Source organism: Nipponia nippon, unplaced genomic scaffold, assembly GCF_047370975.1.
Source record: "Nipponia nippon isolate SJK-2023a ecotype South Korea unplaced genomic scaffold, ASM4737097v1 scaffold_59, whole genome shotgun sequence".
Taxonomy (NCBI): domain Eukaryota; kingdom Metazoa; phylum Chordata; class Aves; order Pelecaniformes; family Threskiornithidae; genus Nipponia; species Nipponia nippon.
The window spans coordinates 396277-407969 of NW_028262379.1; the positions used below are offsets into that span (position 1 = coordinate 396277).

The following is an 11693-nucleotide window of genomic DNA, read 5'->3' on the forward strand; positions in this document are numbered from 1 at the left end:
CATCCTGCTCTCTCCTGAGCACTGCACGGCCCTAGCGGGACACTTCAAGGCCTCTAGGGGTTTCATCCCTCTTGAGACTTGTTCGGGACAAGCACCTCAGGGTTCCTGAGCAGAAGTCAAGGCCGAGACTGAGCTCCACCATAGCGAGTGCTAGCCTACTGCTAGAGCCCCAGGAGAGGGTGGGGAGATAGCAGGGCTGATCCCGCACCTCCGTCCCCTCTTTGTGGGGACGAGTCTGAGCTGCTCTCCTTCTGCTTTGCCCCTGAGGGAGTGGATGCGGACGGAGAAGAGGAAACTCTCCTTGGGACGTTCACGTACAACGTGGCAAAGGAGCCCATGCAGACCTTCCCTCTGAAGGTACCGGCCCACGCGCAGGGGCAAGGTGCCGGGGAGCAAACCAGGTTTGCCTGCAAGTCCATGGCAGGAAGAGCGTGAAGGCTTTCTCCCTGGGCCGAGGGACAGTGTCCTCTCCTCCCAGCACAGCGTGCCCCTTCTCTCCCCGTGCTCTCACGCCTGCCAGGAGGAAAGCAGGCAGAGCAGACAGCGGGAGCTTGGTGGGGTTGCACAGCAGCCGCCCCACGCGCAGGAGCACCTCCCCGGCCTCTCTGCCAGCACAGAGCAAGCAGCAGAGGGAACGGGCAGAGGGCAGGGAGGCTGAGCCCCAGCAGGGCCGGCATGCAGAGGCTGCCAGCTGCCTTCCCCCTTCCTGTCTCCCCAGCCTCCCCAGCAGCCCCGGTACCAGCAGCGAGCCTCAGCTTTCCGCAGCCGCTCCCACCCACTTTCAGGAGCTCGTTCCTGAGCAGGAGCAGGGCTGGCAGGGGGAGACACCTTCATTGCATTGTCGCTCCTAACAAACACCCCCGCTTCCTTTTCCCGCTTTTCTTGCCAGAACGCGCCGCTTCCCAGAGCCTTTGCCCGTGTCAAACTTCTGGTGAAGAGCAACTGGGGAAACCCAGCGTACACCTGCATTTATCGAGTGCAGGTTCACGGGAAGATGGCAAAACCCGAAAGCCTCGCCTGAAACCAGAGGAAAAAGAGAAGGGCATAGAGAAGAGAGCAGCAGAAGGGGAAGGAAGAAAAAAATAAAAAAGATGTGGCACTTCAGATTGGTGCAGAAGATCTGTCTCCAAAGCGGGGTGCGCAAGAAGGCCCCCTGGGGGGAGGGCGGGAGCGTGTGGGAAGCGTTAGGACTTCTCCTGAATTTTTTCTTCAACCTGAGGAAGGCAGTAAGCACTCCTAAGGTTTACTCCAGAGAGGAGAGGCCCAGCCTGGCACCGCTCCTTCTCCCGCCACCCCGGCAGGCTCCGCAAGTGGCACCAGCCCAGGGCAGGCAGAGGGGCCCGGCTGCAGTTTACAACTGCCGCAGGAGCAGACGGAACCGTTTGGCCTCGCACCTTCCCAGCATCCCGGCTGTCGGTTTGTCGGTTACCCCGCGGTTTCTGTGAAAGGGGTGTGGGGAGCCTGTCTGAGTGGCCTGTGGGAAACCCCCCCGTTCCTCGGCCCATCAACGTCCCCGCTCTAGAGCTCGCTGCTCTCTGTCGGGGCTCCTTTTGTGTCCCATTGATTAGTGTCGACGGGGAATTTTCCAGCGTTTGGCCCCTGGTTATTCTCCCCTTGGCATTGGGACGACCCCGACCCGTCTTTCCTCTTGACGGACCACCGTCTCTGCGCTTCCCGGAAAGGCTGTGCGGTTCTGCAGCCCGTGCGCTGTTCCCGTCATGGGCTCCCCCATCTAACACTCGAGGCCCCTCGGTCCCCCAGTGCTGCATTTTGCAACACTTGGCTGTTCCCTCCCGCTGTTGCTATCATGGGCATCGTGTCCTGGGCTACAACGCCTTCTCCGCTAAGGACATCGCGGGCAGCCACTCGGAAAGCTCCTCCAAAGGATTCCAGGGATGGGGAGGGTTAGAAGCCCGTCTTCCTGGCAGCTGTCTAACAGCAGGGAGTATTGGGAGGGGGTCAGGGTGGCAGGAGCATTCCCTGGGGGGTGCTGGAGGCTGCCAAGGGGTTCCTGAGAGATGGGGCTGGGGAGTGGGCATCCCCGCTTGCTTTTGGGGTTCTCCTGCTGCTGCAAATGGTTTCTAAAGCTAAGCAGAAAGGGCAATTTGCCCATTAGCTTTGCATGACGGTAGGCACCTTAGGTGGGACCATCCCCCGTGCATCCAGCGCTGTAATAAAGAGAATGCCTGCTTCTCGATGCTACATTGCTGTGAAGAGGTTGATTCCCCATTTCGGTGACAGTTTGGGCGACCCAGATGGGACTCTGCTTCTGAATCTCAACGCATCCGCGGCATCGCAGGACCCCCAGCCGGCTCCGAGGGATTCTCGGGAAGAACCTCGGAAGCGCGGACCGAAGAGCTCTGAGCAGGACCCCTGGCAAGGTAAAGGCATTCCTTTTCGGATTGAAAGGGCGGTTGCCTGCCCGTCAGGCGCGGCGAAGGCCTCGCAGGGTTGGCCTGTAAAGGTACCTAAGGGAAGGATTGGATCCTATCGGGCCAAAGTCCCTAGGACAGCTGTGTCTGGAAACCTTTGGCCAAAGGGGTGGGTTGGAGTCCCACTGATGGTAATCTAGGGGTTCGAGTCCCCTTCTGGGGAATGCCTCTGACTAGTTTGTGCAAAGTGATGGTCTCTCTCTTTGGTGTTGCCGTATCTCTGATGGCGGGTACTAAGCCCTCTGCGGAAGGGGGCATTCGGAAAAGATCTCCCCTAGGCCGTATCTTGAAACATTGGAGGAAATTGGGAGGGGAGCCTCTCACTCGAAAACAGCTTCTAGAATATGGTGACAATTGGTGGCCAATGAATAGTCTCGAAGATCAGGAAAAATGGCCAAAGAATGGAACTCTAAGATATACTACTGTAGTACAACTGATGGTACTTTGCAGGCGGGAGGGTAAATGGGATGAAGTACCATCCGTGCATTTCTTTTTCACACGAAGAAGCCACCCGGAATGGCAGAAGGAATGCGGAATAATCCCACACGATCCTCTGATCTTGGCTCTAGCAAAGGAGGGGAGGGGTAGGAATTTAAAACAATGGTGTTCTGCTTGTAGAAAATCAGCTCCTTTCGTACAAGCCCGTCTTGCCTCTTCCTGGGTTCTTCTTCTTGGCGTACAAAACGGTTCCGAAAGGAGAAACGCTGGCAGAAGCAGCTGCCCCGTGGGTTGAGAGCAAAGCCCCCGTTCCAGCAGCCTTTCTGGTTTCCCGGGGATGCCCAGGAGAGCTGGAAGCCTGCCCGGCAGCACAGGCCAGGCAGCCGCCCGGCACGGGAACGTGGCAGGGTTCGGGAGGCCCACAGGCATGGGCTCCCACCGCCCAGGAGAGCCGTGCTGCCCCAGGGGAGCCCACCGGGTCTCCCCGGCCTGCTGCGCCCTGGGGAGCCCCAGTGTGACGTCAGAGCCACCACTGTGAGGTCAGAGCTGGCCGCCCGCACAGCCCTGTGGCGCACGGGCAAGGAGCCCACAGCTGCCGTGTGGCTCTTGCCCTGGGCAGGCGCGCTCCTGCTGTGGGGCAGCGTGGGGCTGCTGCCGGAGCTGTTTTTGCCTGGGCAGGCCACACTGCTGGGGCTGAGGGGGAAGAGCGGAGCGGGGCGCCTGCCTTTGCCCAGAGATGGCGTGGAGCAAGGCCCCCGAGAGAAGACGCCAAGGGCCCTCCCAAGGCTCCTTGGGGAACGAGGCTGGCCAACAGCCGGCAGGGGAGGCAGCGGGGCCGAGCCGCTGCCAGACGAGTAGGTACGAAGCCTGGCATCTGCCCGGGGCATCAGGCTGGGCTGGTAGCAGGGACGTGGCCTAGCACGGTCAGCGCGGTGCGGAGCAGCCTGGGGAAGCCGACAGAAGTTTTCTGAAGAAGAGCCCCGTGGCTTGCGAAGCCCCCCTTCTGTGAGGACGGGTCTCGGCGGAAAGCCTGCCTCACTCTCCCAGCCAAAAGGCAGTGTGCAGCAGGGGCTTTTGGGGAGGCGGTAGCCTCGTGCTGCAGGGTCGGAGCCCAGCCCTGCTGCACGGGGCGCTTTTGGTGCACGGGGAGGCCAAGCCCCTGGGGCCTGAGACTGGCCCCCTCGGGACGCTGAGGCGCGATCCTGCCTGGCTGATGGGAGCAGCTGTGCGGCGCAGAGAGGGGTCGGGAGACCTGGGAGTGCCCAGGGAAGAGGTGGGGGGGGCCGTGGCGGGGGACAGCAGCCCGTGCCCCCTCTGCGAACGGCCACTGGGAGGTGTCTGCCGCGGGGCAGGTTGGGGCCAGGGGCCAGGGAGCAGGGAGGGACGGGCTGAGAATCGCGCTGTGCTGCCGGCTGGGCTTCCCGAGGCGCGGGTCTGCTGCTGCCAGCTTGCTCCCACTGCAGGCCTGTAAAGCAAAGGATGGGGAAAGGAGAGGGGGGGCCCGCTGGGAGCAGCCCAGCTGTGCTGGCCTCTCTCGCTGCTGCTGGGACAGCCCGTCCTCTGGCAAGGGCCGCCGCTCAGGCTACTCCTGCCCGCCTCGGCTCCCGCGGCGTGGGGACGGTGGGCAACGGGCACTTGTCTTTTTCCTCCGACAGGAACCTCGGCACGGAGGTGGAGCTGGGGATACTCTCTTCCATGTCAGCTCCCGGCTCAGCCACTCAAGGGCCTGCCAAGTGGCGCGACAAGGCCACAGAAATTGCAAGTAAGCTCAGCCCTGCTGCTTGCCGTGACCTCCTCGGGGCTGAACTTGGAGAGCTGCGCTGCGCTGGAGCTCTGGCCAAACGTCACAGGCGGCAGGAGAAGTGCAGGCTGCCCTGCTCTTTGCCCCAGGGAGGGAGTGTGTCGGACACGGTGCCCGCCTCCCCGCAGGCAGCTGCGACACGCGGGGCTGGGCATCCTAGAGAAGAGACCTCAAGAGGCAGGCCTAACTTTTCTCTGCTTTCCTTGCGCAGGGACAGCCTTCAGCCTTACTTGCCATCCGGCAGGCGACCTTCTCTCCCCGTGGAGACGTCTGCTGAGGACGTGCATCTCCGCCGCGTACGTATTACATCACGTTTCTGCTGTGGACGGGGGAGAGAAAGGGGATGTCTGAGGGCCGGTGCAAGCCAAGGGGAGAGCAGAGGGTGTTCCCCAGGCAGCAGCCCAGGGCTCCCAGTCGGGCGCCCAAGCTGGGGCGCTGCTCGTGCTGTGGCCGTTCTCAGGGAGAGGCAAGAGCAAAGCCCCTCGGCACCCCTAAGAGAGAGCTGTGTGATCGCAAGTGAGAACAGGCCTGCTTTCTCAGCCCAAGAGAGAGCAAGGTCCCCACCAGAAAGACTGCTGAAAAGCAGTCTTCATTTGCTCGGCCTCTTTACTTCCCTGCATAATTTTCAGTCCCTTTGGGATGCTGCTTCTGGAGCCCTTCCCCTGGGCGAGATCTGCCGGCAGTGTTGAACGGTGTGGACAGAAATCGTCTTCCTCCTGGGCGCTGCTCTGGCAGCTCTCTGGCAGCAGGAGGCTTCCAAAAGGCTGGCTTTCCGGCCTGAAAAGGCAACTCCACCGGGGGAGGGCTTTGCCCAAGACTTGGAGCATTGGCAGCCACAGGACTCCCTCCTCTTTTGCAGGCAAAAGATGGCCCTGCAGAAGAAGAGGATCTTCCACGTCGTCTTCTTGTGGCTCCCCGTGGCTCTTGGTGAGTTTGCATGAGCAGACACCTGAGAGCGACAGCCAGGCTGTGCTGCATGCCAGCTTTCAGCTGGCCAGCTTTCCTTTTGGGCCGCTCTGGGCGGAAACTCCCATGGCCCAAGCGCTTCCCGACTATGGCCTGCACTGGGACTGCCTTTTGGACTGCCAGTAAGACTGGGAGCCTCCCAGCCATGCTGCTGCTCTGGCCACTGGACCACAGGGCTTGCTTAGTCTGCAGGTCCGCGAGAGAAGGGCGTAGCTACTTCCAAGCCTGAAGTGGGGATTCCCAGAGGGGAGGGGCCGTGCAGGGGGACCCATGGGGAGGTACCTCTCCTAGCCCATGCAGCCTGGTCTCGGGGCTCCCCGAAGCAGCGAGGGGAAGCGGGGAATAGCTCTGGGGCACTGAGCACACCTGAGGCTCACGGCTGCGCAGTCCCCTCCAGCCTGGGCCGATGGCTTCCGGCCAGAGGCGCGTCCTCTCTCCGCACCCCACCTTCCCCACCTCCTCAGCTCACCTGCTGCCCCACCCCTAAGGCAACAGGCAGCAGACAACGCCACTGCAGGCATCGCTAGCGACCCCAGTAAAATAACTCTCTCTTGATGATGTGAATTGCAGCTGGTGTTTACTGCGGGACCTCACTGCCAGGGTGGACAATGCGGACAAAGGCACTGCTAGAGGTCGGTGACTCCTCTGCCACAGGCACCTCCTGCAACACAGCACTGCTGAGAGCGGCTGGAGAAATCACGGGCTCTCCTGCTGCCACGCAGGCTGACCCAAAGAAGCAGCAGCTTGTGCCGAGTCTTCCTAGGGAAGCCTCTCCTGGGAAGCCCCGGCGGCTCTGGTAGCGGATGCTCGAACCGAGCCTTTTTCCCTTTCAGGAGCTGGCCCTTGTGTCTGCAGAAGACCTGAAGACCCTGCGGTAAGAGACGTTTCCGGAGCTGGAATTGCTTCTGTGCAGAAGCGTCAGCCGCCCTCGTGCTCCCTGCACTCCTTTTGCTAACAGCCAGGGCTCCCATACCTCCTACCTGCCTTTGCCTTCTGCTCAAACTGGTGTGGAAGGGAAGCACGCGCAAAGCAGGGAAAGCACACGTGTCTCTCCTTCTTGCCGAGCTGAGACGCTCCCCAGAGGGGACGGGCCGCTCTCTGACAAGATCTGCTTTCCTGTCATGCAGGAACTTTTGCGTTTCCTTGGCGGAGCATAGCCAGAAGATGCAGCTTCTGACGGAGGAGGTGGCTCAACTGAGGGCAGAGATCAGCAGGGCAAAGGTGATGCTGCGTTTTGGGGAAGGAGGCTTGGCTGGGCAGAACCCCCGAGAAAGCACTCCTTGGGCTTGTTGGTGGGGTCGCACTGCTGACTGCAGCAACCCAGCCTTTGCCCCAGGGCCTTGCTGGGTGAGCTGCTGCGCTGCACAGGCCCTTCTCCAGGCCCACTTTAAGCAGGCTGCTTCAGGCAGCACAGGACTCCCGACAGCCTTCCCTTGGCACGCCGGCACTCTGGCTCCTCTGGCTGGGCTCCTGAGGCAGGGATGAGACCCAGGCACGCTCACGGGGCCAGCCGTCGCTTGCAGGGCCCGAGCCCATCTCCCCGCTGACGGGCAGAGCGTGGAGGGTGGGGACGAGGGCGTGGGGACCCTCGTCAGCCCACCTGCCGGCCATGGCCGCGGCCGCGGACACAGATTCTCTTCCTCACTCCTCGTGGCTCACGTCAGCAGCAGCGAGTCTTGCAGCTCTGTGGACAAGGCTTGCCTTGCCTTTCTGACACTGACCCTTTGCCTCTGCCGGCGCTAGCAGCCACGCTGAGCTGCCCGCTGATGTGGTCCTTTTCTGTGTTCCTTTATGGCGTTCCCAGGAAGTGAACCAGGCAGCGTCCCACATGGCTTCGGAAGTCTCCGTCGAGATGTCTGACTGGGCCCTGAAAAGCTCTGGTATGGACACAAGCAGCCCAGTCTCCTTGCCCTGCGCTTGCCTGGAGCACTCCCCAAAGAAGCCTGTGCTCCGGGCGCCGCTCTCCAAAGTGGGGGAGCTTCAGTGCTTCCTGGGGTCCAAGAGCAAGGCTGTGGCACAGTGGCTCTCTCAGACTCCCTCCCAGTCCTGCCCTCGGCCTCCGCACAGGGGCCTCGGCACGGGTGCCTCCGCCGCTGCCCCCGCCCGTGTTCCCGTGCTCTTGGAAGGGCTCTCTTCCTCTCCGCTGCCTTCGAAGAGGGAATGGCTGGGCCATCCTTTGCTGCCCATGCCGCAAGCCCTCACTTTTGGTCTGCTGTCATTGACGTGGGCGCCCGCCGTCTCCCAGAACCCTCAGACCTTCTCCTCGTGGCGCTGTGAGAGACGCAGTCACCACCAGGCACGTGGCTGCCGTCATTCCCCTGTGCAGCTGGGCACCCCCAGCAGCGTGGGGAGGAGGAGAGGACTGACAGACGTGGAGCTGGCCGGCAGCATCAGAAATACTGTCTGAGCACCGAGTGCTCCTAGAATGTGCCCTCTTCCAGTAGTCACCTGCTCTCCCTCCCTTCCAGGTGCCACCATCGACATGCAGAGAACTTCCGAGACCTACATCTGCAAAGAGACCTGGGGCTGCAGGCTTTTGTGGCTCTTGTGCGCTGCCAAGCCTCCCGACACTATTTTGCAGGTATCCTAGCAGAACTCCTCAGGGAAGGTTTCCTGCCTCCCTCTGAAGTTGAGGACCGACCTCAGGGGCTCTCCCCTCGCTCCAGTGGCACTGCTCAAGCCCACAGTGTTGCTCAGGTTCCCGAAAGCAAAGCTCCAACACAGGGCTGGGCTTGCTAGCAATCAGCGCTTCCCCTCCGGAGGGGAATGGAGCTGAACGGAGCCAAACTGCTGCACCTCGCCCACAGTGCTCTGCCCCAGCTGGGTGAAAGACTTTCTCCCTGGTGACCCCGTTTCCACGCCCATCCCTAAGAGCGCCTTTTTGGGGCTGGCAGGCGGGAGGTGGGGGGTGCCCTGCAGAGCCACTGGGCAGAGAGGTGTTTCTGCTAGGCCCTGACTGGGACGCTTTCAGAACCGCTGTTCTCCTCTGCCCCATAATCCTGAGGGCCCCCTTTCAGTCAGGCAGGGACGAAGGCCTCCTGCTTCTGTCCATTTCCTCCCACGCGCCTCCTTTGCAAGCCAAAATAGACCCCACGGACACAACGGCGCCTACGCTTCAAGCTACGCGCGCCGTTGTGTTGGCCCCAACACTCTCTCACTCTTCCTTGCTCTCGCGTTCTGCTTGCAGCCGGATGTTTCCCCAGGAAACTGCTGGCCTTTACAAGGGCATCAGGGCCAGGTGGTCATCAGGTTGCCAGCACGCGTCCATCTGACTGCCGTCACTGTGCAGCACATCTCCAAAGAAGTCTCTCCAGATGGGACCGTCACCAGCGCCCCCAGAGACGTCGCTGTCTTTGTGAGTCTCTGCTGGGCGCTTCTGGCGGGGATCTGGCCCTGGGGGAAAGCCATGGCAGCGTCTTGCTTGCTTTTGTGTGTCCTCTGAGCTTTGCATCCTGCTCTCTCCTGAGCACTGCACGGCCCTAGCGGGACACTTCTAGGGGTTTCATCCCTCTTGAGACTTGTTCGGGACAAGCACCTCAGGGTTCCTGAGCAGAAGTCAAGGCCGAGACTGAGCTCCACCATAGCGAGTGCTAGCCTACTGCTAGAGCCCCAGGAGAGGGTGGGGAGATAGCAGGGCTGATCCCGCACCTCCGTCCCCTCTTTGTGGGGACGAGTCTGAGCTGCTCTCCTTCTGCTTTGCCCCTGAGGGAGTGGATGCGGACGGAGAAGAGGAAACTCTCCTTGGGACGTTCACGTACAACGTGGCAAAGGAGCCCATGCAGACCTTCCCTCTGAAGGTACGGTCCACGCGCAGGGGCAAGGTGCCGGGGAGCAAACCAGGTTTGCCTGCAAGTCCATGGCAGGAAGAGCGTGAAGGCTTTCTCCCTGGGCCGAGGGACAGTGTCCTCTCCTCCCAGCACAGCGTGCCCCTTCTCTCCCCGTGCTCTCACGCCTGCCAGGAGGAAAGCAGGCAGAGCAGACAGCGGGAGCTTGGTGGGGTTGCACAGCAGCCGCCCCACGCGCAGGAGCACCTCCCCGGCCTCTCTGCCAGCACAGAGCAAGCAGCAGAGGGAACGGGCAGAGGGCAGGGAGGCTGAGCCCCAGCAGGGCCGGCATGCAGAGGCTGCCAGCTGCCTTCCCCCTTCCCGTCTCCCCAGCCTCCCCAGCAGCCCCGGTACCAGCAGCGAGCCTCAGCTTTCCGCAGCCGCTCCCACCCACTTTCAGGAGCTCGTTCCTGAGCAGGAGCAGGGCTGGCAGGGGGAGACACCTTCATCGCATTGTCGCTCCTAACAAACACCCCCGCTTCCTTTTCCCGCTTTTCTTGCCAGAACGCGCCGCTTCCCAGAGCCTTTGCCCGTGTCAAACTTCTGGTGAAGAGCAACTGGGGAAACCCAGCGTACACCTGCATTTATCGAGTGCAGGTTCACGGGAAGATGGCAAAACCCGAAAGCCTCGCCTGAAACCAGAGGAAAAAGAGAAGGGCATAGAGAAGAGAGCAGCAGAAGGGGAAGGAAGAAAAAAATAAAAAAGATGTGGCACTTCAGATTGGTGCAGAAGATCTGTCTCCAAAGCGGGGTGCGCAAGAAGGCCCTCTGGGGGGAGGGCGGGAGCGTGTGGGAAGCGTTAGGACTTCTCCTGCAGTTGTTCTTCAACCTGAGGAAGGCAGTAAGCACTCCTAAGGTTTACTCCAGAGAGGAGAGGCCCAGCCTGGCACCGCTCCTTCTCCCGCCACCCCGGCAGGCTCCGCAAGTGGCACCAGCCCAGGGCAGGCAGAGGGGCCCGGCTGCAGTTTACAACTGCCGCAGGAGCAGACGGAACCGTTTGGCCTAGCACCTTCCCAGCATCCCGGCTGTCGGTTTGTCGGTTACCCCGCGGTTTCTGTGAAAGGGGTGTGGGGAGCCTGTCTGAGTGGCCTGTGGGAAACCCCCCCGTTCCTCGGCCCATCAACGTCCCCGCTCTAGAGCTCGCTGCTCTCTGTCGGGGCTCCTTTTGTGTCCCATTGATTAGTGTCGACGGGGAATTTTCCAGCGTTTGGCCCCTGGTTATTCTCCCCTTGGCATTGGGACGACCCCGACCCGTCTTTCCTCTTGACGGACCACCGTCTCTGCGCTTCCCGGAAAGGCTGTGCGGTTCTGCAGCCCTTGCGCTGTTCCCGTCATGGGCTCCCCCATCTAACACTCGAGGCCCCTCGGTCCCCCAGTGCTGCATTTTGCAACACTTGGCTGTTCCCTCCCGCTGTTGCTATCATGGGCATCGTGTCCTGGGCTACAACGCCTTCTCCGCTAAGGACATCGCGGGCAGCCACTCGGAAAGCTCCTCCAAAGGATTCCAGGGATGGGGAGGGTTAGAAGCCCGTCTTCCTGGCAGCTGTCTAACAGCAGGGAGTATTGGGAGGGGGTCAGGGTGGCAGGAGCATTCCCTGGGGGGTGCTGGAGGCTGCCAAGGGGTTCCTGAGAGATGGGGCTGGGGAGTGGGCATCCCCGCTTGCTTTTGGGGTTCTCCTGCTGCTGCAAATGGTTTCTAAAGCTAAGCAGAAAGGGCAATTTGCCCATTAGCTTTGCATGACGGTAGGCACCTTAGGTGGGACCATCCCCCGTGCATCCAGCGCTGTAATAAAGAGAATGCCTGCTTCTCGATGCTACATTGCTGTGAAGAGGTTGATTCCCCATTTCGGTGACAGTTTGGGCGACCCAGATGGGACTCTGCTTCTGAATCTCAACGCATCCGCGGCATCGCAGGACCCCCAGCCGGCTCCGAGGGATTCTCGGGAAGAACCTCCGAAGCGCGGACCGAAGAGCTCTGAGCAGGACCCCTGGCAAGGTAAAGGCATTCCTTTTCGGATTGAAAGGGCGGTTGCCTGCCCGTCAGGCGCGGCGAAGGCCTCGCAGGGTTGGCCTGTAAAGGTACCTAAGGGAAGGATTGGATCCTATCGGGCCAAAGTCCCTAGGACAGCTGTGTCTGGAAACCTTTGGCCAAAGGGGTGGGTTGGTGTAAGGGACCGATAGAAAAAAGTGGTTTTTGTCTCGACATTGCCGCTATAGCGCCATCCAGCGTCG

General features: G+C 61.3%; 2 protein-coding genes across 2 annotated transcripts in view; both read left to right on the plus strand.

Moving 5' to 3' along the window:
* The window catches only part of LOC148051662 (SUN domain-containing protein 5-like), a 7261-nt gene extending 6240 nt beyond the window's left edge, over positions 1 to 1021 (plus strand). The window contains exon 11 of the mRNA XM_087735488.1: positions 890 to 1021. Coding sequence (XP_087591614.1) covers positions 890 to 1021 — 132 coding nt within the window. The remainder of the gene's footprint in view (positions 1 to 889) is intronic.
* Positions 1022 to 4349: 3328 nt separating this feature from the next.
* On the plus strand, positions 4350 to 10097 carry LOC148051663 (SUN domain-containing protein 5-like). Its single transcript, XM_087735489.1, has 11 exons — positions 4350 to 4632; positions 4883 to 4967; positions 5531 to 5598; positions 6208 to 6269; positions 6471 to 6511; positions 6765 to 6858; positions 7442 to 7517; positions 8106 to 8218; positions 8825 to 8992; positions 9345 to 9434; positions 9966 to 10097. The coding sequence occupies exons 1-11, from the start codon at positions 4350 to 4352 to the stop codon at positions 10095 to 10097; spliced, it is 1212 nt and encodes a 403-aa protein (XP_087591615.1).
* The last annotated feature ends 1596 nt before the right edge of the window (positions 10098 to 11693 follow it).